Below are 25682 nucleotides of genomic sequence, written 5' to 3' on the forward strand. Positions count from 1 at the left end.
TTTTATCTGGAAATATTTATCAAAGTCTTCAACGGAAAAGATAGTACACTGTACATGCCTTTATTTCTGTAATGTCCTTTTGTTCAATTTTACCGCAGGCTCAGTGATATAAGCTTCAGAATGCAGCTGCTCGCATCGTCACTTTGTCAAATAAACGCTCTTATCACTCCCATCTTGTATTCGCTGCACTGGCTCCCAAAAAATCAGATTATCTTTAAGATTTTGTTGCTCGCTTTTCATAGTATTCTTAGATCAGCACCACAATGCAGTCTTTCATTTACCAATCACTACAGACCAGGCAGATCTTTGCGCTCATCCACTTCTGGCTTCCTTGTTATTCCAAAAGTTTAAAAGAAACCTGGGGGGGGGATCATTTGCTTTTGCATGCCCCACTTTGTGGAATAGTCTTCCTGAAGACATAAAAAAATGTACCTCTTTCAAAACTTTAAAAATCTTCTAAAAACTTTTCTATTTAACTCTTAGCTCTTTATGCGCCTTGAGCACTCTACAGAGTGGATTTGGCATGTCATAAGTCACATTATTATTATCAGGCAATTTTTTTTGGGGGGGTGGAACTACTGACTTCTCATAACCAACTGCCTTAATCTATAACATTGGATACGGTTTAATATAAGAGTGAATAGGGATTTTCTGGGGCTTTTTTTTAACCTTCCAAGGCTCTTTTGACCACCTGGGGGGCTGAATGCCCCAGCCCCCGTGCAATTTTTTCCCTGGTGCGAGGAGTAATGGATGAACAAGTGAGAGTATTTTCGTGCCCTTGATGCTTTTATTACTTTATTGAAGTGTCTAGATATTTTATTTATTTTCCACTCGTGGGCTGGATGTCCCTCTTAAAGGTCAAGTCCACCCCAGAAAAAATGTTGATTTGAATAAATAGAGAAAAGTCAAACTAGCACAACGTTGAAAATTTCATCAAAATCGGATGTAAAATAAAGTTATGACACTTTAAAGTTTTGATTATTTTTCACAAAACAGTGATATGCGCAACTCAGTGACGTGCAAATGAGATAGTCGATGATGTCCCTCACTCACTATTTTGTTTTTTATTGTTTGAATTATACAATATTTAATTTTTACAAATTTGACAATAAGGACCAACTTGACTGAACCATATAGTTTTAAACAATGCTAATTCCACATGTTCAGGGAGGAATTAATCATTGTTTCACTTGGCAATGAAAAAAAATTGGAATATTTCATATAATAATATACAAAAGAAATAGTGAGTGGATACGTCATTAGTCTCCTCATTTGCATACAGACCAGGATGTGCATATAACTGTTTTGTGAAATTAAGCGAAAATTTGAAACGTCATAACTTTCTTATTTTACATCCGATTTTGATGAAATTTTCAGTGTTATGTTTGTTGGATTTTTCTCTTTTTGATCAAATTAGCTTGTTGTTGGAGTGGACTTGTCCTTTAAGCCACATCCTGTTCTTCTGTGGGGTCCAATACTCATACATTTAAAAATACAAAAATACAATAGTGAAAACAAATACATAAAGGCAAACATAAATCGACAATAAAGGTAATTTGCATACATGTCAGGGTGCTACATAACTTTTTAGAAGCACTTGCCCAGTTGGGCAAGTTAATTGTTAAAGAGTTGGAATATACTTGCCCCAAAATCATTGAAAAAAAGTTTTACCTCTTCAAAAGAAAGTTTTGCCGTTTGATGAAACCATTGACCCTTCTTTCTCTTTTGACATGAACAGATCTACTTTGTTATTGCATTTCTTTTGATCGAGTGATTTTATCTTGCTTGCCATGACCAAAATTAGGGTCAATATATCACATAAACCCTAATTTTGGTCATTGTACTGTTAGAATTTTGCTTTTCCCAATTTGGGCAAATAGTTTTGGTCTTTACTTCAAAAACACTTGCCAGACTCTAACTCTTACTTGCCCGACTCTAACTCTTACTTGCCCCAATCAATCGGGCAAGTGCTTATGTAGCACCCTGCATGTAATCCCAGACAATGCTTAGATACTGCTATAACTTGATGTGGACGAATATCTGAATAGGCACTTATTATATTAACTTCACATCACAAAATGTTTGATTATGATCTGTTTATGGTTTCATCACAGGTGCAAGTTCATTTGAAAGCCTGGTGCAGGAGACTACACATATCCTCAATTCAACCTTTGCTCTTGGAGAGAAGGTCGAGCTCAAGGTCAAAGTGAAGGGTCGATTGTAAGTAACATTCAGTACTTGTATGATTTATCATGATAAACTTAATATTTCCAAAACAAATGTAGAATTCCAATGAATACATGTAGAACTGTTCCTTGGGTTGTTCTTGTTCTAGGGTCAATGGAAAGTATTTTTAAAATCAAACATGGTGTTTAACGATAAACAAATCATTTAACATCTTGGTTAAGAGTGTTGATGAGATTAGATAAATGAAATATTTGTTGTGCATCGTTATTAAATTCATTTTTATTTCCAACTATTCATTTCATTCATACTGCTTTCTCCTATTCGTTTTTCTGTACAGATTCAGAGGGGATATTGTCAAAATAGAACGAGACAGCTCATCTGGGGTAAGTGTACTGAATGTGATGGTGATGGCGGTATGATGATGGTGATAGTGGTGCTGGTGGTAGTCATGAATACCATGATGATAGTGGTGGTGATGATTATGGTGGTGATAGTGGTGATGGTGGCCATGATTCTGGTTATGGTAATGGGGAAATATTTAGTAATGATCATAAATTTGGTGGTGATGGTGGTGTTGGTGGTGATGATGATAGTTGTGTTGTTAGTGGTGATGATGATAGTGGTGGTGTTGGTGGTGATGATGATAGTTGTGTTGTTAGTGGTGATGATGATAGTGGTGGTGTTGATGGTGATGATAATAGTGGTGGTGTTGGTGGTGATGATGATAGTGGTGGTGTTGATGGTGATGATGATAGTGGTGGTGTTGGTGGTGATGATAATAGTGGTGGTGTTAGTGGTGATGATGATAGTGGTGGTGTTAGTGGTGATGATGATAGTGGTGGTGTTGATGATAGTGGTGGTGTTGATGGTGATGATGATAGTGGTGGTGTTAGTGGTGATGATGATAGTGGTGGTGTTGGTGGTGATGATGATAGTGGTGGTGTTAGTGGTGATGATGATAGTGGTGGTGTTGGTGGTGATGATGATAGTGGTGGTGTTAGTGGTGCTGATGATAGTGGTGGTGTTGGTGGTGATGATGATAGTGGTGGTGTTGGTGGTGATGATGATAGTGGTGGTGTTAGTGGTGATGATGATAGTGGTGGTGTTAGTGGTGATGATGATAGTGGTGGTGTTGGTGGTGATGATAGTGGTGGTGATGATGATAGTGGTGGTGTTGGTGGTGATGATGATAGTGGTGGTGATGATGATAGTGGTGGTGTTAGTGGTGATGATGATAGTGGATTAGTGGTGGTGTTAGTGGTGATGATGATAGTGGTGGTGTTAGTGGTGATGATGATAGTGGTGGTGTTAGTGGTGATGATGATAGTGGTGGTGTTGGTGGTGATGATGATAGTGGTGGTGTTGGTGGTGATGATGATAGTGGTGGTGTTGGTGGTGATGATGATAGTGGTGGTGTTAGTGGTGATGATGATAGTGGTGGTGTTGGTGGTGATGATGATAGTGGTGGTGTTGGTGGTGATGATGATAGTGGTGGTGTTGGTGGTGATGATGATAGTGGTGGTGTTGGTGGTGATGATGATGGTGGTGTTAGTGGTGATGATGATAGTGGTGGTGTTGGTGGTGATGATGATAGTGGTGGTGTTAGTGGTGATGATGATAGTGGTGGTGTTGGTGATGATGATAGTGGTGGTGTTGGTGGTGATGATGATAGTGGTGGTGTTAGTGGTGATGATGATAGTGGTGGTGTTGGTGGTGATGATGATAGTGGTGGTGTTGGTGGTGATGATGATAGTGGTGGTGTTAGTGGTGATGATGATAGTGGTGGTGTTAATGGTGATGATGATAGTGGTGGTGTTGGTGGTGATGATGATAGTGGTGGTGTTGGTTGGTGATCATGGTAGTTGTGTTGGTGGTGATCATAAAATTGGTGGTGTAGATGATAGTTGGTGGTGATGGTGGTGTTGGTAGTGATCATGATGGAGATGGTGGTGGTCATGACAGATTCTTCAAACAAAAAAAAAACATGTCATTCCAAATGATATAATACATAAAATCTTCTCATATGTTGATAATTTCAGGTAGCAAGTGTCAGTGGTTCGCCCTCTAGTGACAAGGAGAACCATGGAAACTCGTCTGATGAGGGACTATCATCCAAGACCAAGAAGAAGAACCAAGTATGTAGAATCATTACTTTTGACACATTTTTTTTATCCCAATATTCCTAAAATTGGCAACAGTCACACTCCTTTTAAATTTGTGCAATTTGTTGCCAATTTAACTACTTTAAGAACATAATTATAATATTTGAAAGAAAAATGATTGTTTTTCCAGTTGGTTGCCAATTTGATAATTCGAGGATAAATATAACATGAAAAAATTGATTTTCCAGATTGTTGCTATTTTGAGAAATTAATTGAAGAAGATAAATATGACATGGAAAAAAAATGATTCTGATTTTCCAGTTTGTTACCATTTGAAGGAGTTCAAATATTTTTTGTTATCTTTAGATTTCCTCCCCACAATTATGAACTGACCAATCAATACCAATGTTATACGCGCATTAGGTTTAAAATACTGACCAGGGACCAATCAGAAGTGTTCTTTCATATTTGCAATTTGTTCTTTCATATTTGCAATTCATAGCTAAGCTTTGTGTTACGGAGCCCTGAATGTGTTACTCATTGCCTCATATGGTATAATCATCTCACTTTTGGTGACCATATGTGCCTGAGGCTGAGGTGAAAAATTAAGAGCTTTCCTTTCAAGTGACAGTTGACAAATCCTTCTGTGCCCTCGGAATTTGCTATCTCCTTTTTTGGCTGTATTATTTTGAGAGTGCAGTGTACAAGTACAACATTCTTTTGTAGAATGAAGTAGAAGCTACGGCATAGTTAGAATGTATTTTCACCACTGTCTGCTGTTAAGTTGCAATGCAGTGAATATTTGATCACTATTGAGACATTCAAATTGGCAACGTTTGTTTTTTTTTTTTCAAATTTTTCTTTCAGAGCCTGTTATACAGGTACAGCATCCAGCTGGAGAATGAGGAGAAAATTATCAGCTCGATTCCTGGCTCTGATCTTATGTGAGTCCAACCCCAGTTTATAAACCAGGGGGGTGTTTCACAAAGATATAAGTATGACTTAGAGTTGCACATAAATGCCTAGTTTCATGAAGTATAACAGACATGACCACATTGGTCAGATCATGCAAAGAGGACGCGTACTACTGCGTATCAATTAATCAATAAGATGGCGTGTTGCATATCATGTATGCGTCGGCATTTAAGCGCGACTCAAAGTCATACTTAAATCTTTGTGAAACATGGCGTAATCAGAGTGATCGAATCAGGTCATATCGTATTGATCTTAGAAAATTTGTGAATGTTAAAAAAAAAATGAGATCAGTTACGAAAGCCAATCATGGCGTTCGCAACAGTGAGCACAACATGACGAAAAACTTCCATTTGAGATCACTATACCCCGGTTTCCCTTCTCATCAATTCTCTTCTCGAAGTACGAAAAACCCTAACATGCCCCAATCAAGCAATTTAAGTATCAAAACACCTGTTTCTTGACGTTGGTCGAAGATAAAACAAGAGCCCGGCATATACAGTCACAGCAGGGGGCCACACACGGTGGGATGCATGCGCAGCGCTGATCTCGGTTTCTGCAAAACATGCTGTCATTTTTATTCGCTTACTTTCCTTATTTCAAGGTCAATTTTCTTCGTTCGAAATTGAAAATGGACTAACATTGGATTACTGAATACAATATGCCTTTGAAAACGTGATTAAATATCGAATACAATAATTTCATTCCGAAGGTCCTACTAAAGGCAGAGAAGTCTTACGTAATAGCACAGCTGTTGTTTATCTTTTTGTCCTTTGCTCAACGCTCATATACTGGCCTGTGGAGGTGAAATTGAGACAGCGGGGATTACCCCTGGATTACCTTGCCAAGCGCGGTAATAAGGGCTTGAAAATGATATTTGGGAGATCCAAACGAAAAAGGGGTATAACACCGCAGTTTGCAATCTGAACTGCGATCTTTATCCAAACGGGGGTTTCATGTAATGAGGCATTAGATAAGCATCAACATTTAGGTCTTGATTAATCATGTACACATACATGTATGCTTTTGAATTATGCTTTTCATTAGATCATGTGGAAAGCAACAATGCATCCTTCAGTTATACCTTGGTCACATTTGCTCTACGGCGGCCGTACGGCGAGTCGAAAATGGCCGTTTTTACATTTTTTTAACAAGCTACATTTCGGTGGTTTGAATAATAATGAATAAAACAGCTGTTTTGAACCGCCCTACCGGAAATGTGATTGAGCAATTAGTTTGAACATGTATTTTGTTTCAAATGGGAGACAATTTTGGTGGCCACTAAGACAGGTTTAACTTTTTTTTTCTTTGCTGATCTCAACAGACGTTGCACCCCACTGCCACCGAGAGATCTCTTGGAAATCTTTATACGAAGCAGCGCTCTTCAAGCAGGCAACAAACCAAACAGTCCATGGATCGTTCACGATGATCTGGTCAGGAAGCACGCCCTCGTTGGTCGACTTATTCCATCCCTTCTTTCCCCAACAAGGGTAGGCATGAATAAGATATTTTACTCTTCAACTTAACCCTATCTAGGCCGGGGGGGGGGGGACTCCAAGGCCCCCCTCAATGATTCGCACAAAATTTTCGCTGCACAAAATTTTTTTGATCGTGCCGCTCGCTGACTCATTACTTTCAAGTCTTGTGCAACTTTCACCCGGGTATGTGGTTCAGAAATTACACAACATGATGTAAGTACATGTCATATCAATGCAAATTGTGTTTTCAATAAAAAGAAGAACTAAAAAAAATAATAAATGTATGATTATTTTTAGTTCTGCTAGTCTAAATGTATTTATTTTATGCTTCTTATGATCTCAGAAGACTCCTCAACAAATTTCATTGAAAAAAACAGTGAAAAAAAAGAAATGCATACGGAAGTGCAAAAAACAATTAATACATAAGGAAAAGATTTTATATCACAATTTTGTTCATGTACACTTGCTAAGAACACCACAAAGAGTTTCTATACCAAAAATTAGAACATTCAGAGCTTTATTTAGGGAGTTAGAGGAAAAAGTATGATTTCGCATACTAATTACTCACAAGTTAGTGTAATCGCTTAAAGGAGAATGAAACCTTTGGAACAAGATAGCTTGTGTGAAAACAGAAACATGAAAGAAACAGACCAACGAAAGTTTGAGAAAAATCGGACAAATAATGAGAAAGTTATGAGCATTTGAATATTGCGATCACTAATGCTATGGAGATCCTCATATTGGCAATGTGACAAAGATGTGTGATGTCACTTGTGAACAACCCTCCCATTTACTTTAGTATATTTTGCCTCTTTTATCACATCTGTCATTAGATCATGTGTTCTTTCTATAGGAGGGCATGTAATACAGATTTTTAAAGAATACATCATGGATAAAGAGTTTGTATCACCATAAGAAATAACAAAAAGAAACATTTTGGGGGCATTTTATAGTCCATCAAAGGGAAAGTTGTTCACATGCAACATCACACATCCTTGTCACATTGCCAATGGGAGGATCTCCATAGCATTAGTGATTGCAATATTCAAATGCTCATAACTTTCTCATTATTTGTCTGATTTTTCTCATACTTTCTTTTTTCTTAGTCTTTGATTTTTCTGTTTCGACACAAACCTAATTATTCCAAAGGTTTCATTCCCCTTTAATAGTGATTCGCATGAAATAAATTACTATACAATTTTGTTGATTATAATTTTCGGCACGATCGCTCAGTCGACGGCCGGTGTCTCAAGGGGGGCCTGGGAGGCGCACACAGGAGAAAAAAGTGTGGAACTTTGTCCATGCTTGGCTTTTTGGAGTACTGTTTATTTGCCTCAAAAGAGCGCATCGTAGCTCTATCCAGCTTTTGGATCATATCTATCATAGTGCCTTATCCAGATGAACACTTTCCATGTATTCTTCATGACATCGATACACTAGCACGTTCAAAGAAATCAAATATTCAGAGCGTGAGAGATTGAATGACCATCTTATTTGTAAAACAGAAATTACGAACACAATCCTGATTCGTGCAATAATACTTTCATAGAAATAAAATACTCATAAGACCACCCTAATGTCTATTGGTCTATGGCAGGAGATACACTGTAACCAGAGCTCAATGCCCCTTTTAAGGACAAGTTCACCCCTACAAAAAGTTGATTTGAATAAAAAGAGAAAAATCCAACAAGCATATTACACTGAAAATTTCATCAAAATCGGATGTAAAATAAGAAAATTGTGACATTTTAAAGTTTTCCTTAATTTCACAAAACAGTTTTATGCACATCCTGGTCAGTATGCAAATGAGGAGACTGATGACGCATCCACTCACTATTTCTTTTGTATTTTATTATATGAAATAGGGAATAATCTATAAAAAATGAAATATTGTTTAATTCAAAAAAAAAAAAAGAAACAGTGAGTGATGTCATCGACTGTCTCATTGGAGTTGTGCATATCGTTGTTTTGTGAAAATAAGCAAAACTTTAAAATGCCATAACTTTCTTATTTTACATCCGATTTTGATAAAATTTTCAGCGTTTTGCTAGTTTGATTTTTCTCTATTTATTCAAGTCAACATCTTTCTTGGTTGGTCCTGACCTTTAATAGAGGATCTTTATCAATTTCAATTTGACTTTGATTTAAATCGATCGCAACTCTTTGTAAAAGGGTACCCTGAAGTAACTAGTGTAATCAGGGTCATTGCCATGTATCCACTAATGATATTGCCTGGTCCTACCACCATCCAAGTCTTTAAAGCTCACATCATCTTTTCATTTTTTCCCACCATAGATATCTGCAACGGGTCTTAAGCTTGCCGTCAAACGCGAGTCGGCAGCAAACCAGCAACCGGAGACACCATTAAAGAGGCAGAAATCAACAATCAGGGAGGGACCAAACCCCACTGTCCAGATCACGCCACTTCAGTTTACCCCTTCACCGGAAAAGATCTTTTTGGATCACTCGTATAGTTCACCTCCTCATAAACAGAATGCCTCAGCGAAGCGATCATCAAGCAAATCGCCTAAAAAGATGACCCCCTCCCTGGATAAGAAAGACAAAAAGAAGGACAGGAAGGCTAAAGAAGGGTCAAAGAAAGAAAAGGATGTTAAGGAGAAGAAGGAAAAGAAGGAGAGGAAAAAGGATCGAGAAAAGAAAGCTAAGAAGAGGAAACATTCCGAGGAAGAAAAGTCTTCCTCAGAATCGAAGGACAAGAAGCAGAAATTGAATAGTGGAAGGACTAAGCACAAATCAAGCAAAGACAGCGATGATGAGGATGATTTTGTTTTAAGCAAATTAGTGTCTCAGATTAAATCGCCAAGTAAATCGGCGAGCAAGAGTAAAACGCCAACATCGAACTCCAAGAAGACTTCACCAACTAAGTCTCCAAAGAAGTCTGAGAAAAAGACTCCCGCGAAAAGGAAGTTAACAGATCATTTTAAACCCATGCCAAAAAGTGACTCCTCTGGAAAGGATAGTGAAGTTGGTGAGAGCCAAGAGAAGGTTGGAGACAGTGAAAAGAAAAGAAGTGCAAGTCCTGTTAAGGAGGTCAAGACTGAAGCACAAAAGACCACAAAGAATGATGTCCCAAAAGAAAGTGTAAAGAAAGTGGTTGCGGAGAAGAAGACGGCGACCCCAAGGAAGAAGATTAGTGTAAAGACTGCGAAAGTGAAAGTTGTTGCAAAGAAACTAACCACTTTGTCATCAAAGGAGGAGGTCAAAGTCAGCTCCACACCTAAAAAAGAAACTGCCACATCTAAAAAGCAGGTGGCCACGCCTAAAAAGGAAGCAACCACGCCCAAAAAGGGAATGGCTACACCTAAGAAGGAAACCCCAAGGAAAGCAACCCCAAGGAAATCCAGTCCAGTGAAGAGTGTCTCTGGCAAGACGGCCACGCCTAAGAAGGCTTTGGCAACACCCAAAAAAGCTGCGGCCACGCCCAAGAAAGATGTGGCCACTCCCAAGAAAGCCGCGGCCACGCCCAAGAAAACACCAAAGAAAGCGCCTCTGAAGAAGACTCCTGCTAAGAAAACCTTAGCAGTCAAGCTCAAGAAGACTAATGTCAAGGTCAGTGTATGTTATCTTTAAAATAATCATCTTGCCGAAATATGGTTTGATGGAGTTTTATGAAACATAATTACATTGATAGTGGGTGATTTGTTGTTCAATGCTACATAGCTTCTGTTGTCATTGTTATACAGGTTTTAGTTACCTCAGCCTTGGCAAAGAACCTTGTATTTTGGGTCAAGACATTGTGACTTTGGTGTCATTGTCTTGAAAGGTACTGGAATAATGTTGAGAACAGTGGTAATGCACTAGGTAACCCTCACACTGCGTTCTTTTATTTAAATTAAGGCATTTGAGGTGAGTTCTCAAGGCATTCACTTTCATCGCCTTGTTATGTGTGCATTTCAAAGTATGCTGATTAGTTTACAGAGAAATGCATGCGAGTTAGCCCATGTCAAGTCTTTCTGGATCACAAAATACTTTTTTACTTGGACATAATCAGACCTGCCAACTAGTGCGTTTTTGGCGTATTTAGTACGTTTTTGCAACCATAATACGACAGTACATGTTTTTTTTTTAAAAATAGGTTTTTGTAAAAAAAATAATAAATTTTTTATAAAATCATAACTTATTGAGAAAAATCATCTCTATATGTCTCCATTTCATAAAACTTACACAAATATGGTTATTAGATCAATGCAGTTTCAGGTAACTTGTTTTTTTTTTTTCATCTGCAAGAGCAATGCTCATTTTAGCTTGCATGCAGCTTGAGCGCCACGATGAGCAAGTGCGCCCCGCAGTTTATAATGAAATACACTTTTTTTGGGGGGGAAATACAGTTGTTGTTTTTTAATTTGACTTAGAAGATGTAAATAGGACAAGTTGCATATTCTGGTCTGAAAATGCTTAAATTTGGTGATTATTGGACTCATGGGAAGTTGTATTAAGCAGTGTACTGAATCCCTTTTCTGCAAGGGGGAGGAGGTTGTTTCCCAAAGGTCTAAGTCTTCAGTCTTAGATTCCCAGTTGCATCCATTATAAAAGGCATCACAGCACAGTGACCAAATCATGCTGAAGACGTGCGCTATTGAGTATTAATCAACAAGATTATGCGTTATGTGCACGTCGCCATTTAAGCATGATCCTCAAGCCCGTCTCGCACTATGCGATTCGTTGCGATCCGAATTTCAAATTAGTGACAATATTTGATGTGGATATTCCAACTAATAATGTATTACAGATCTGAATTCAGTCCAGTTATAGCTTCCCAGAATGAATAAAAACAAATTAAGTTCCAAATCGTAATGGCGTGATCATCGGCTGCGATTTGAGGCCGATTTGGACTTGTTCTGACCATAGGGCTTGCCGCAAAGTAAAAACATGATTTTAGTTTTCCTCACAATATGCCAAACTTTGAATAGAATAATTTTACTTCTTTGGAACTTTCATATTTAATGCAAAATGCAATTTCTTGAAAAATCGCATCACATTGGATCGCACAGTACGAGACCGGCCTAAGTGAAAGACTACCTAGGAATATTGACTTGTGAAGTAAGAGCCCCTTCTATCGTGTGTTTCACCGGTTAATTCCATTTCATTCATTTGATGTAAGATTTTAGAATACCAACCTTTACTAGATTCTGACGGGGACAATCTTTGATTTGAATCTCTCATTAGGCTTCACCCAAGGCTTCTCCTAGGGCTTCTCCGAAGAAGACACCTGTCAAGGCTGCAGCCAAGGCCACGCCAACCAAGAAAACTCCTGTTAAAAAGACTACCTCACCGACCAAAGCTTCAAAGTCTCCTGCAGCATCAGCAAAGGTAAAAGTTTATTGAAGGGGTCATGTTTCACAAAGCTGGTCATGAGTTACATGCGATTTTGTGAATGACTCGAAAATGTTCTTAGGTGCAAGTTAGGTCCATTGGGGCATATAATTCAGCACAAGATAGGGTCTTTAATTTTGCACAAAATCATGTGTAACTAATGAAAAGCTTCACAAACTAGTTCGAAGGAGTATGCATTAAGCCAGGGGAGGACCCAGGATTTTCCAGGGGGGAAGGGGGGGCAGATTTTCCAAGGAAAATTTGACAAGCCTAAAAATGGTTTTAACTAAAAAGTGACACTCATTATGTCCCATGTTCCGCATAAAAAGTACACATTCCCAATGAAAATAGTTGGTGTGATTCCGAAAGGGGAGTGTATGAACAACATATTTTCATTAAAAATATTTACACGACTCAAGGGAGGAGGGGGGGGCTCGGGTCGGAAATGCCCCCCCCCCCTGATCCTCTACTGTATTAAGCTGTGTGATCTGAGGATTTTAGTGGGTTTATCTAGTAAAATGCTGTAAACGCCTTGTTTCTGTACCAAAGGGTGTAGGTGAAATATCACCAAGATCCAAAAGCTTTGATTTCTTGCCTGCTACTGCAATGTCATGAACCCATTTATGTTGCCTCTTGATTGAAACAGAAACACCTGAAGCAGGCAACGCTCTTCGATATCACCAAGACGCAATCTGGGCAGAAGAAGCCGATCTATGACAAAGATAACTCACAGATTCGGGATCGTCTCTCACAGACAGTATCAAGCCCAAAGCAGCCACCTATCGCAATAAAGTAAGTATCATGTGAACAGGTTTATGAAACGCCCACCCGGTTGGGTGAATGGGTACCTGGCTGGATTGTCCCTTGAATGCATTTTTTTTTCTTACATAGGACTAATGAGTGTACAGAACATCAGCTTTTCTCTTACATCCAGAAATGCCAATTGAATTCAAGAAATAAAATGAATCAATAATAATATTCCGCATTTGTATAGCGCTTTACACATCGGAACGTCTAAGCGCTTTACAGATATATCATTACCCCGTCATCCGATCCTTGCATGCCCACATACAATGTTTGCACCTTCTCCACTCCCTGGGGAGCATTCCAACAAGAGTTTCAAGACTCAATTTTGCTAGGCATACTACTTAGGCTTTGCATCCTTCCGAGTAAACATTTAACTGGGTGGAGAATAGCAAATTGTGGATAGACGTCTTCCCAAAGGACGCTAGGCTTTGGTGGGATTCGAACACACGGCCCTCTGGTTACGAGGTGAGAGTCAGGACCGCTACACCATGGCACTTCCACGAATCCTTAATTTTGTTTTTGCTGGAATGTTTTCTTAGACTACTCAGGGCCAAGAAGTTAAATGATAAGCCGACGTACAGCGCTCTACTCTTGAAAGCAGCCAAGATTCTCTCTGAGAAGGAGTGTCAGAATCTTAGATCGGAGATCAAATACGATGTTTGGCAGAAGTTCTGTAAAATCAAGGAGATGAGGCGATGGTAAGTTGGCCCTTCTACGATTTAAGGCGACCGCACACCTTACGACTGGTCTGCGACTCAATTTGGGAATAAAACGTAGTAGAATTTGATGCTAATATTGAGACTTGGAATATCTTTCTGTGTAATGTTCGAAATCATCGTACGAATACCTATGTTCAAATCTGTGACTATGCTAACATCCTTCTTAGAATAAAAGCAAATTCAATATCTAGTCATGATGAAGTCATAGCCGTCGTAAGATTGGCTACGATTTGAAACTAATTTGGCCTTTACTCGAAAATAAATGCTTGCAATCTTTCAAAATGGTTGTATTAGTATTCTTTCAATTGATTTTAACCTCAAATAAAATATATTCCATTCACATTTTCAGAAAATGAGCGAAATGCGATTTGTTCAATCGGAACGCGAACGGTCGTTAGGATTGCGGTGGCTTTAAAAGTACTGGGCCCCATTGTATAAAAGTTACTATTATGGTAACTTTGCCATCCAATGGTAACTACCATGGTAACACTGATCAACAGCCAATCAAAATCAAGGATTCCATGCAAGATACCATTGCATGGATAAGTCACAATAATGGTTTATGCAACAGGGCCGTGATGGAATAACAAATTACTTGCTTTTAACATGGCTAAGAAAAATGCTTTAACTCGTATTCAATTCACTTTTAAGTTTGTATCTGAATAATTTGTTATGATATTTTGATATGCTCATGCTGAAAAATATATATTTCTTTGATACAAACGTTGGAGTGATTAAACAAATATATGTTTGTGAGTTTCATTTTTATATCTGAAGTAATATTTTCCGGTTGTATTGTCTTGTCATATTGTGTAATCCCTCTTTGTCCTATTGTATTGTATTGGATTGTATTGTATTTTGCTGTTCTATGTCTTTTTGATGTTTTTTTTTTGCCAATGATATTGTATTTATGTTATTTTGTATTCTTTTTGCACTGAAATAATTGCACTCAATTTTTCACTGAAATATATTCTGTTACATGCAGGAAGCAGATGACTCCAGAGGAACGACAGAAGGAGCTGGATGCAAAGAAAGAGGAGAGGAAGAAGCTGAAGGCAGAGAGAAAGAAGAGGGAAAATGAGAGGAAAAGGGAAAAGAGGATGGAGGAGAGGAAACTCAGGATGGAAGAGGCGAAGGTATGAGATGATTTCATCCCTGGGATAGGCAGAATTTGTGGAAAAGGGAAGAATGCGATGCGGACTAATGTTGTACAGAAAACAATGCAATTTCCACGCATAGTGGTAGAAGGATGGAGGCAAATTCTGTCTTTGATGCATATGAATGGATGGGATATTATACGGATATTGTCTACCTAGAGTTTGAATATAACATTTCCTCTCCGAGGGAAAATATTCTCCTGAGGGAAAAATATAGCATCGGAGGGGAGAGTTGAAATGTTATTTATTAAAAAGACAGACCAGGCAATATCTGTTATATTATATAGTCGATGTGGATTCGCCATCAGAGATTGCATTCATCATCTGGCTCCAACCCGAAATTCTTGCTACAGCTCTGATCCATGTACGTATTAGTAGAAAATATTTTGAAAATACATCAAGCGCGTTCTTCATGCAATCGACACGTTGACACTAGCTCATACATCAAACTACAAGTACCTGATTACGCAGCTTGTAAGCAGCGAATGACGTCACCTTAGTGAATATAACGCCACAATTGACAATACAACGCATTTATATTGACTCACACTCTGTTTAGGGAAGGATGCATTTTTATCTTTGATGCATGGGAAAGGGTGTAACATTTTGCATAACTGTATAGGAAAAGAAGCAATACTTTACATGTATTTACTTTGTTTTTTGAATAACTATCATTCCTAAAGGCCTGGTCACACCACCCGAGGGTTGTTGGAGCGGTCGTGGAGCGGTAGGGAAAGAGGGTCGAATTTCGCTCTCAAAATTTGGGAAAAATCTAAAACAAAAAAACTACAATCGAAAATGGTAGACGGTAGCGAGCAGTGATGATTTTTTTCTCTCCGCTCCACGACCGTTCCAACAACGCTCGGGCGGTGTGACCATGCCTTAAAGAAAAACAAAGAATAGAAATTTTAAAAGTTTGTACCTGAACATCAAACAACCATCAAAAGTGAGATTCATACCTCACAATATGTTTCCCTCTTCATCTCCTGATCAACCCTCCCCCCCCAAAAAAAAAGCATTAGAGAACCAGAACCCTGTTGCATAAAAGTTACCATTATTGTAATTTTGCCATCCAATGGAAATTTCCATGGAATCCTTGGTTCTGATTGGCTGTTGATTGTTAACTTAGTAGTTACAATTGGATGGCAACGTTAATGGTTTTGTGCAACGGGGCCCAGGACTTGGACCCTGTTACCTCTTTTATGGGGTGTTGCAAGAATCTTGCGATCAATCGCAAGTCTATTTTGGTCCCTAAATCAATCATATGTCTTGCAGTTAATTGCAAATTAGTGATTGATTGCTAATCTGCTCCTTAAAACAGGAAGTTTAATCCGATTTGCTACAGCTAACGTTGATCTATCGGTTCTAAGATTGCAACAGAATATTTGCAATTGATTGCAAATATTTTCTTGCCATTGATTGCAAATATTTTCTTGCAACACCCCCTTAGTCACTAATGGTTGTTGAATTTGTAAAGAAAACAAAAAAGAGAAATAAAGAAGTGTGTACTTGAATATCAACCATTAAATGTAACTTACTCCCACACCCACAGCGTTTTGAGGACCAGGACTTAGACCTGTTACCCCTCCCGGTCCCGAAGCCTGTTCCGATGCCTGATGGGATACCAAACCCTCTCTTTGGTGACTTGGCAATGGTTGTTGAATTCCTTGATTGTTTCAACGGTCTCCTCATGCCCAACGATCCCTACCCAGTCACTGCAGGTATGAACATTTGGGCCCTTATTCTGAAATCAGGTTTAACTTAAACTCAGGTTTGAAGTTGTAGTTAAAGTATGGGAAGCCAAATGTATCAAAATTTTTATTAAGTTGTATGTTTCCTAAGTTTACTGTGCTCTTTCTTGATTCATCGATGGTGAAGACAATCATCTATTTATACTTCCTAGACAATCATGAATGGTTTGAGAGCCAAGTGAGCTGAAGTATGATTTCTTTACTGTTAGTGATTTATGTAACAATTGGCTATCGATACTTAAACCACAACTTTAATCCTGAGTTTAAGTTAATCCTGCTATCAGAATACGGGCCTTGGAGTTTTCGAAATTGTAATGGGGACAGATTCTGCAACATAGATAATGTATGGTCTAAAGCCCTTCATGACACAGCAATGTTTGTCAAAGCATTGGTGTATCAAAACGGCAATTTCGTCCTGTACTGACTACTGACCACACAGAAACAACGTTAGCGTTAACAGAGGCCCTGCAACAACCGGTATTGTGGCAGCAATGCCTAATCTTGTACTAATGCATTGCTTACATGTTGAAATAAATGTTTTAACCTAGCAATCCAAAAGATTTGACTGGGCTTGCTCTTAGTGCTCTGTTAGGCTATCAACGTTTCTATGTGGCCGCCACTGGACTCTGGACAAACAACATTTTTGCGATATTTCGTTAGCTAAGAATTTTACGACGATCATCTTTCCCTGTTCACCAGTGTTCGTCAAAGACCTGTGATTTAATGGGCATTTCCACCATAGAATCCGTCCCGTTGCAATTGCGAAAACTCGCTATTTTATGAATCAATTTATGAATTCTTATCGCATTCTATAATTAGCAGAAGTCAATCCTGAAGGAAATAAAGTAGCTAATGACTCTTGTATACACCCTATGGGCTGTAAATTTGTCCATTGAGAAAGATGGTTATGGTCATGAAAAAGTGTGTAAAACATCTGTCTCTCTTTACTATAATGTTATATGGGAAATCTGGAGGTAGTATTGAAAGCTTAAATCATAGGTGGATAAATTTTTGCTGACGAAAATTACGCCATGGTTGGGATTCGAACCCACGACCCTCTGTTTCAAAGTCAGAAGACTTATCCACTGGGCCACAGCGCTCCGCATATCCATAGTTAAAAACCACATCTTTTGTTCCTCATTTTTGCTATAAATACACCAATACTTTTTTGTATGATTTGTTAATTTTTCTAAATTTCCAATCATGGGAGTATGTATTATACACAGCATGTGACACTAGCACCGGTCCGACAGTCCCAGACCATTAAAAATCACTGTCGGGCCAGTAACCTGTTGCATGAAAAGAACAAGTAAATTCTTGCCTACAAGCACATGTTCCAAAGGGTGAATTATCAAGTTTTCAAGTAGAGCCATTTCACCTGTTTTTTCACCGATCTCACTACAACAGGCTGGCCATTGTTATGTCGAGATAAATTTTAAAAAATACTCTTTTTGTCAAAAAAATACTTTTTTCCCTTAGAAGAATACTTCTTTGAGTTGTAGAAGGCTGTAGAAGGTTGACAGGTCTGATTTGGCACATACTTTTATTTTCTTTTTATTTGGCACATCATTAAAGTGATTGGTTAGCATTGTTTTGACTTTAAAAAATCTGAGCTAGAAGGTCACACTAGTCACCTGTGTCTGTGATATGTTACAAAAATGAAGCCCAGAAAAATTGCGGTTGAAAATAATTATTAAGTGCTTCAAAAATTGAAATATTAAGTGACCGGAAACACCATCTTACTTTCATTCCATACACTTATGTGTACTATTTAGGTGTCTATAAGACGCCTATTTACAAAATCAGGGTTTGCCTTGTAGTTTTAGCATTTCATTCTCGATAATTAATGCTTTCAAGGTTTATTAGTTCTAATACATGCACTTGTGCACATATTTCATCTTGGTTTGAGAATTTTTTAAATCTGCTGCTCACAAAGTTGAACAATACCTTTAATATGGTGTATTCTGTTAAACTTCATTTTCATATTGTTACAAAAATTATGTTACATATATTTGATCTTTGGCTAACGATGCTATCTTCCTCATCTCATATTCTAATCAAATATAAATTAACATTTTTTTTGCAGATTCTCTGATGAAAGCTCTCGTTTGTGGAAAGGAAGGTTTTGCTTATCTTGCCAGGGTTCTTGTTATACTACTGAAGACACTTCTTCAGGATAAAATCGCTGAGGTAAAAATCATGATGATGATAATATTTGTAGTGCCCCATATTCCATTGATGAATTGTTTCTATGCAGGAGAAGGAGAAGAAGGGGAGAAGCAAAAGAAATAAGAAAGAAAGAAAGAAAGAAAGAAAGAAGAAGGAAGTAGAAGAAATCAAATCAAATCTAGAGGAGAAGAAGAAGGGGGAAGTAATAGAAATCAAATCAAATCTAGAGAAGGAGGAGTGGGAGAAGGAGAAGGAGGAGCAGGAGAAGAAGGAAGAGGGGGAAGAAGGAGAAGGAGGGGAGAAGGGGGGAGGAGGAGAAAGGGGGAGGATGGGAAGGAGGAGGAGGAGGAGGGGAGGAGGAGGAGGGGAGGAGGAGGAGGGGAGAAGGAGGAGAATAGAAGGAGGGGAAGATGGAGGAGGAGGGGGGAAAAAGGAGGGAAGAACAAGAGAGGCTGAGGATAAGAGAAAGGAGTGGTAAAAGAAGATTAACAATTATTATGTTAAGTATTTTGTTGGACTACTTGGACAGTTTTCTTTGTAAATTAAATATTTCTTTATAAGTAATTTATGTTTGTTTGTTTTTTTTGTATAGGTCTTGCTCTTATACCAATGGAAAGCAACTTTATGATTATATTGCAAAGACGAAATAAAAAATCTTGTATCTTCTATCTTGTAGAAGAAAGACAGAAGGAGAAGAGGAAGATCAGGAAGAAGAAGAAGAAAAAAGAGGAGGAGAAGAGGGGTATTTTTCCTCGACTTGCAAGAGCTTCTCTTAATGTTTCTTGTCTTTGCTTACTCAAGTTAAACAAGATTGGACACAAGTTTTCTTACATTGACTCCAATTATGCAAAGGCAAAGAATGTCATATTTACATCATCTTATATAATACATTTGTTTTATTTTTTTAAATGTACTCATTTATTATTTTGGATATTCTGGGTTATACACGGTTATGTCTATTCATTTCAACTCCATATGTACTTAGTTTTTTAATTCAACCTATCTAATTGCCATGTACCTGTTCCAACCTTCTTTTACCTGTTTGTCATGTATACCGTTCAGGATTACACAGAACTGGACATATCTCTTTCCGAGATTCCAGTCAATATGCATACGTGCAGCGAGCTGCTCCGCTTGAGTCTGCGAAAGTCTGACGAGTTTGATACAAGTGATGATGATCTGAGTAGTAAGTGCAGCAGTGACATCAAAGACAACGATGACGTCGATGTGGTGAGTGCAAAGTTTGGACTGCATTTTGCGAGTGAATGCAAGTTCTTTTGATGGCATTCTGAGTGATAAATGCAGCAGTGGTATCTAATATCCATGCGATGCAAAATGTTTGGAGAAAAGTTTGTATGGAGCGCATTCTGTCAATTCCATTTATTTCAATGAGTGCAGATTATGAATGATTGCAAATTACATCTGAATGCAGGATGGTGGGAGCAATTATGATTGCAATGCTTATTTTGATAGTGTTTGCTTGCAGCCTCAAGACTTGATTGAATTATAAGTGAGTGAAAAATTATTTGATTGCATCTTTTGAGTGCAGGGTATGGATTGCAAGTAATATTTGTGACTACATCTTTGAATGCAATTCCAATTTGGATAACATTCCTTTACAGCTTCAGGGTCTGTTTTAACAATTATTGGTAGATAATTTGATTACAAGTTAAATTTGAGTGCAGGATTTTGATTGCAAATTATTATTTTAGTTCACAAATTTGAATGGAATTCTATGTTTAATAACATCATTTGCAGCCTTTGAATGCGGTTAGAATATAATTTGATTGTCAGCCACATTGATGGCACAACTTTGATTACAAACCGATATTTGTAAACTTCAACATCCATGCAATTCTGATTTTGATTTGATTACATTCCCTTCCAGCCTCAAGATCTGATTGAACAATTGGAATCTTGCGAATTCTTTGAGTTGGAACCGACAGAGAAATTGACGATCATGGTTTGCTTATGTCATCGAATCCTGGCCTCTTACGCCGTCATTGAATTCATGGACGAGAAACAGCGCCAGGCAGCAACTCTATGGTAGGTTTTGATTTTTAATTTTATTGTTTGTTTGGCGTCACCTATACCTGTGAGGCTAAAAGCGAGCTGAATCACTTTGACCCGCAGGTCTATCCTCCCAATATAACTGATTGGGAGAGTTAATTGATTATTTGTTTTAATCCCGCTAAACAAATATTAATACCAACTTCCTAATATTGCGCATATCACTGCCAAATGCGTCCCTATGCGCTCAATTTGAAATTATTACCCTGGCTTTAGCCCCGTGGCCTTTTACAGCGCGGTGGCCTTTTCAAGGAATAAATTCCTGCCGGGTACCCACTCACCTCACCTGGGATGAGTGCAGCACAATATGGATAAATTTTTTGCTTGAGGAAATTATGCTGTGGCTGAGACTCGAACTCATGACCCTCTGTTTCAAAGTCAGAAGACTAATCCACTGGGCCACAACGCTCCACAAGAATATACTTGTCCCAGTAACAGTGAGGCTTAGCGATCGATCTTGGGGCTGATTCATATGATTGATTGCATCCATTAATTGTGTATGATCAATTGTAAAATAATCAATCATAATCAATCGCTATGCTTTATGTGACAGGCCCTTATTCATCTTTGTGTAGGTCTCAGAAATATCGTGCCCCAAACAAGGGGTAAAAATTTGAAGCACTGTGGGCCAGGGTGTTAGTCTCCTGACCTGAAACTTGGGGATTTGGGGTTCAAATCCCTGCTGTGGCATCATTTCCTTCAGCAAGAGCGCTTATGCTTCTGAATGTACTACAGAGAATAGCCCTCTGCCTCCTAAGTTGGAACCGACAGGATCTGAAGGTTTTGGGTTGAAATCACAGCCTTGACGTTATTTCTTTCAGCAAGAGTACTCACGCTTCTGAATAAGCTACAGAGAGTTGCCCTCTGCCTCCTGAGAATTTAAGGCCCTTTCTAACTTAAAATTTATCCATTGGAGCATCAGAGAGATGTTCTCTCTGTATCTTTTACCATCACTTCTTCCTTAAACCGTCCCTTGAGCTGTCTGGAATGCACCCTCCCCTCCTTTGGCATCCTCATGTCCATGACATTTGCCATGGCAATAATTAAGTCCATGCACTAATGGAATGACCAACTTGAACCTGGATTTAAAACTATACCCTATCCTAAACCTAACATAAAACCCTATTGCAACCCTAACCCTATATCTTAGACAAAATAAAGCCTGGAGCAATTGTCGCCAGAGAAAATGTGTCACCTTAATTGACATGCATTACTGCAGCTGTATCCCTATATCAATCATGTCTTTTCTTTATCTCTCTTTGTTTTGTTTGTCAAATAGGAATGATAGGGTCAAGACTCAGATGGAGAAGAATAAGCTGAAGAAAGAAGAGCAGAAGAAACTGAAGGAAGAGCAGAAGAAACTGAAGGAAGAGCGAGAGGTGGAGAAGCAGAAGAAAGAAGAGGAGAAAGCAAAAGCAGCGGCTGAGAAGAATGAAGATAGTGAAGAAAAACAAGGTAGGAGATGACTTCAGGATGATGATGGGTGATGGTGGTGGTGGTGGTGATGGTGGTGATCATGGTGGAGGTGGTGAGGGTGATGGTGGTGGTGATGGTGGTGGTGGTGGGGGTGATGGTGGTGGTGGTGATGATGGTGGTGTGGTGTGGGGATAGTGGTGATGCTGGTAATGGTGGTGGTGGAGGTGGTGATGGTGATTCTAGTGATGGTGGTGGTTGGGGTGATTCTGGTGATTGTGGTAGTGATAGCGGTGGAGGGGATGGTGGTGATGGTGGTGGCAATGGTGATGATGGTAGTGGTGCTGGTGGTGGTGAAGATTTTGGTAGTGATGATGATGATGATGATTTGATAATTTCAAACAAAACATCCTGCAAATGTTTTAAGCTTGTGACTCTACTTACCATACCATTCTCTTTCCCAGAATTGATATGTTGAACACAAAATTCAAAACCTTATCTTTTTCAGATGCGTCTTATAAGCCAGCTTCCAAGGCCAGCAAGAAGCCGAAAGTAGAACCAAAGAAAGAGGAAGAGGAGTGTCTGGACCTTGCTTCTGTAGTCAAGAGGAGACGACTCCTTGCAGCAAAAACCAAAGCAGAGAAAGAGGTCCAAGAAAAGATCGAAAAGGAGAGGTAAGATGCTTATAATCTTACAGAGAAATGCCAGTAGTCGCAGTAAACACTAATTTCATGAGAAAGTCTGTAAAACCAGTCTTAATTGTCAGTATATCATCGAGGATCTAGATCTGGTACAGTTACATAAACTGAATTTTGTGAAATCTTGAAATCTACGCTGAAAAATTCTCACACTGAAGATCACCAACACAGATAGGCACACGTGGGACAGTGTATTATTATTGCTGGAATAAAGACTCGACGGAAGTGACCGAATCCGTGCTTATTTTGTTTATTTCTCAGCAATTACACAATTTCTTCCAGAATCCTTTGGCACACATTTTTTTATTCATACAAACAGACACTTGGGTGGTCATTATAGTAGATTCTGTAAAAAGTCATTTTGAGATCATTACCAAAACTAGAATTTATCTTTAAAGCGAGTTGTATAAATCAGGATATAGAGCCATTGGGAAAATGGCACCACAATTTCGGAACAACCCACCTCATGTTATCAGATCAAAAACAAACTTTGACAGATTCATAGTTGTGTTAAAATACATACCTTTTAAAGAAACAGTTGTATTAGCCCAACAAAAAATTAATAACAAACCTTCCACATGCATAGAGATTATATATATGTATTTAAATATTTCCTTTCTCCTTCTATCCCTTCCCTTGCTCTTTTGTTTTCTCTTCCTCTACTACTGTCTTTCCTTCCCTCTTTCACCTCTCATATCATCCTTCTTTCTTTCCCCAGACGTTTGAAAGAACAAGAGGAACTCAGGAAGCAGAAGGAAGAGGAGCAGTTTGAAAAGACATTTAAGGTACATATTTCATATGTTGCCAGTTTTAGGATTTTTACTCCTGCCAAGTCCACCTTAGAAAAAATGTTGGTTTGAATCAATAGAGAAACATCAAACAAGCATAATGCTGACAATTTCATCAAAATTTGATGTAAAATAAGATTGTTATGACATTTTTAAAAGTTTTGCTTATTTATCACAAAACAGTTATATGCGCAACGCAGTTATATGCCAATGAGGGAGTCGATGATGTCTCTCACTATTTCGTTTGTTGTTTATTGTTTGAATTATACCATATTTCATTTTTTTTACAGATTTGACAATAAGGACAAACTTGACTGAACCATAAAATGATAGAACAATGGTTATTCCACATGTTCAGTGCGGAGAAAACTTTGTTTCACAGGACAATGAGGATCAATTTAGAATATTACATATCATAAAATACAAAAGAAATAGTGAGTGGGTGACTTCATCAGTCTTCTCATTTGCATACCAACCAGGATTGCTGTTGGGTTTTTCTCTTTTTATTCATAACAACTTGGAGTGGGCTTGTCCTTAAAGTGACTTAAATCCACCCTTTCATGTTTCGTGTCATATGTTTGAAAAGGAGAAAGCAGTTGTCGGGTCGTTTCATGACTTTTTAATTTCTTTCATAATAATAATAATAAAAATAATAATAATAATATAGGTATATTTACCCAGGGAAGCCACTTCAGTTCTGTAAACTGTTCTCCCGGCAGGCCTTGCTATTATTATTACCACGGCTTTAGCTTTCATGTCTACGCAAGAAAAGAATTGGTGGAGAGATCACATGATCAGCTTGCTCATTGCATATTTGTGAGGATTTGCATATTCATGAAGACAAGCAGATTCATGAGGACTTGCATATTCATGAAGACATGCATATTCATGAGGACTTGCATAGAGCTGTTTCACCCAAGTAATGCAAAATGATGAAAAATTAAAAACATTCTTATTTCTTGTCCATTTTGATGAAATTTTCAGACTTTTTGTTTGTTTGATTTAGAATTGTCTATAGATTGAAAATTAAGAATTCTCAGCATGAAGTGCCTCTTTAGAAGTGGATATTTTTTAAATGAGATGTGATTACTTTTTCCCTTTATTCTTCAGGAGGGAATGGACTCTGCCAAACTGGTCTTACGCAAACAACCGATCGGCTACGACAGGAATCACAGTCGATACTGGATCTTCTCTTCAGTCGTCCCTGGACTATTCGTAGAGAAGGGGTGGGCCGCAAAGGACATGGACTATTCCATCGCTCAGTCCGATTGCGAGACTAACGATGATGACGATGATGCGATGGAGGTCGATGAGGGTTCAGGAGACGAGGAGAAACCGGTTTGGAAAGAGAAAACGTGAGTCTCATTTCAGTCAAAGTGTTCTCAAAGTAGCTAAATGTTCTAAAGAATGAAACAGCATACTGAGATACAGTGTTATGATAAAGAGTTACGATTGATCCAATTAATTGCAACTATGAAAAGCCAGCAAAGTCAACATATAAAATGCATGTTTATATTTTTTATATTTTAGTCAAGATAGGAATTCATATCCAGAAATTCATTGTTTTCTTGACAATTTGGTGTGATCTCCTTTCTTTAAAAAGGACGTTTTACACATGTCCTGTAGAAAAAATTATGACACTGATGGATTTCCATAGAGTTATGATTGATTGGATCAATCGTAACTCTTTGTGAGATGGGGCCATGGTGTACAGTCTGATTCCTAAATATGTGGATTATCCGTTGCAACCTATTATGATGTATGAATAGTCTCCTTATTCTCAAATCTATTAGATATGAAAAGTTGTTTGATTCAAACAACAAAATACAAAATAGTGAGAAAGTGTCATCAACTCTCTCATTTCCATTTCACTGTGTTTTACATACACGGTTGTGCTTGTGCTGTGTTACTTACTGCACATGCTGGACACATCCATTCTCCAGTGGGGAAGTCAGCCAGAGCAGGACGTAGGCAGAACAGATGGAATGGCTGATTACACTTATCACACATAATGACCTTATCCTCGTTCCCTTTCCG

The 25682-nt window shown here is 38.4% G+C and overlaps 1 protein-coding gene across 1 annotated transcript in view; it reads left to right on the plus strand.

The window, feature by feature from the left end:
* Positions 1–25682, plus strand: part of LOC121416840 (tyrosine-protein kinase BAZ1B-like) — a 44328-nt gene that overhangs the window by 2967 nt on the left and 15679 nt on the right. The window contains exons 3-20 of the mRNA XM_041610358.1: positions 2115–2220; positions 2525–2570; positions 4227–4322; positions 5157–5233; positions 6586–6751; positions 9035–10309; positions 11927–12070; positions 12720–12865; positions 13420–13578; positions 14585–14735; positions 16309–16477; positions 18594–18697; positions 19739–19906; positions 20565–20722; positions 22026–22201; positions 22668–22833; positions 23576–23642; positions 24756–25000. Of these exons, the coding sequence (XP_041466292.1) occupies positions 2115–2220; positions 2525–2570; positions 4227–4322; positions 5157–5233; positions 6586–6751; positions 9035–10309; positions 11927–12070; positions 12720–12865; positions 13420–13578; positions 14585–14735; positions 16309–16477; positions 18594–18697; positions 19739–19906; positions 20565–20722; positions 22026–22201; positions 22668–22833; positions 23576–23642; positions 24756–25000 (3619 nt within the window). The remainder of the gene's footprint in view (positions 1–2114; positions 2221–2524; positions 2571–4226; positions 4323–5156; positions 5234–6585; positions 6752–9034; positions 10310–11926; positions 12071–12719; positions 12866–13419; positions 13579–14584; positions 14736–16308; positions 16478–18593; positions 18698–19738; positions 19907–20564; positions 20723–22025; positions 22202–22667; positions 22834–23575; positions 23643–24755; positions 25001–25682) is intronic.

The sequence above is a fragment of the Lytechinus variegatus genome, chromosome 6 (genome assembly GCF_018143015.1).
Source record: "Lytechinus variegatus isolate NC3 chromosome 6, Lvar_3.0, whole genome shotgun sequence".
Lineage (NCBI taxonomy): Eukaryota > Metazoa > Echinodermata > Echinoidea > Temnopleuroida > Toxopneustidae > Lytechinus > Lytechinus variegatus.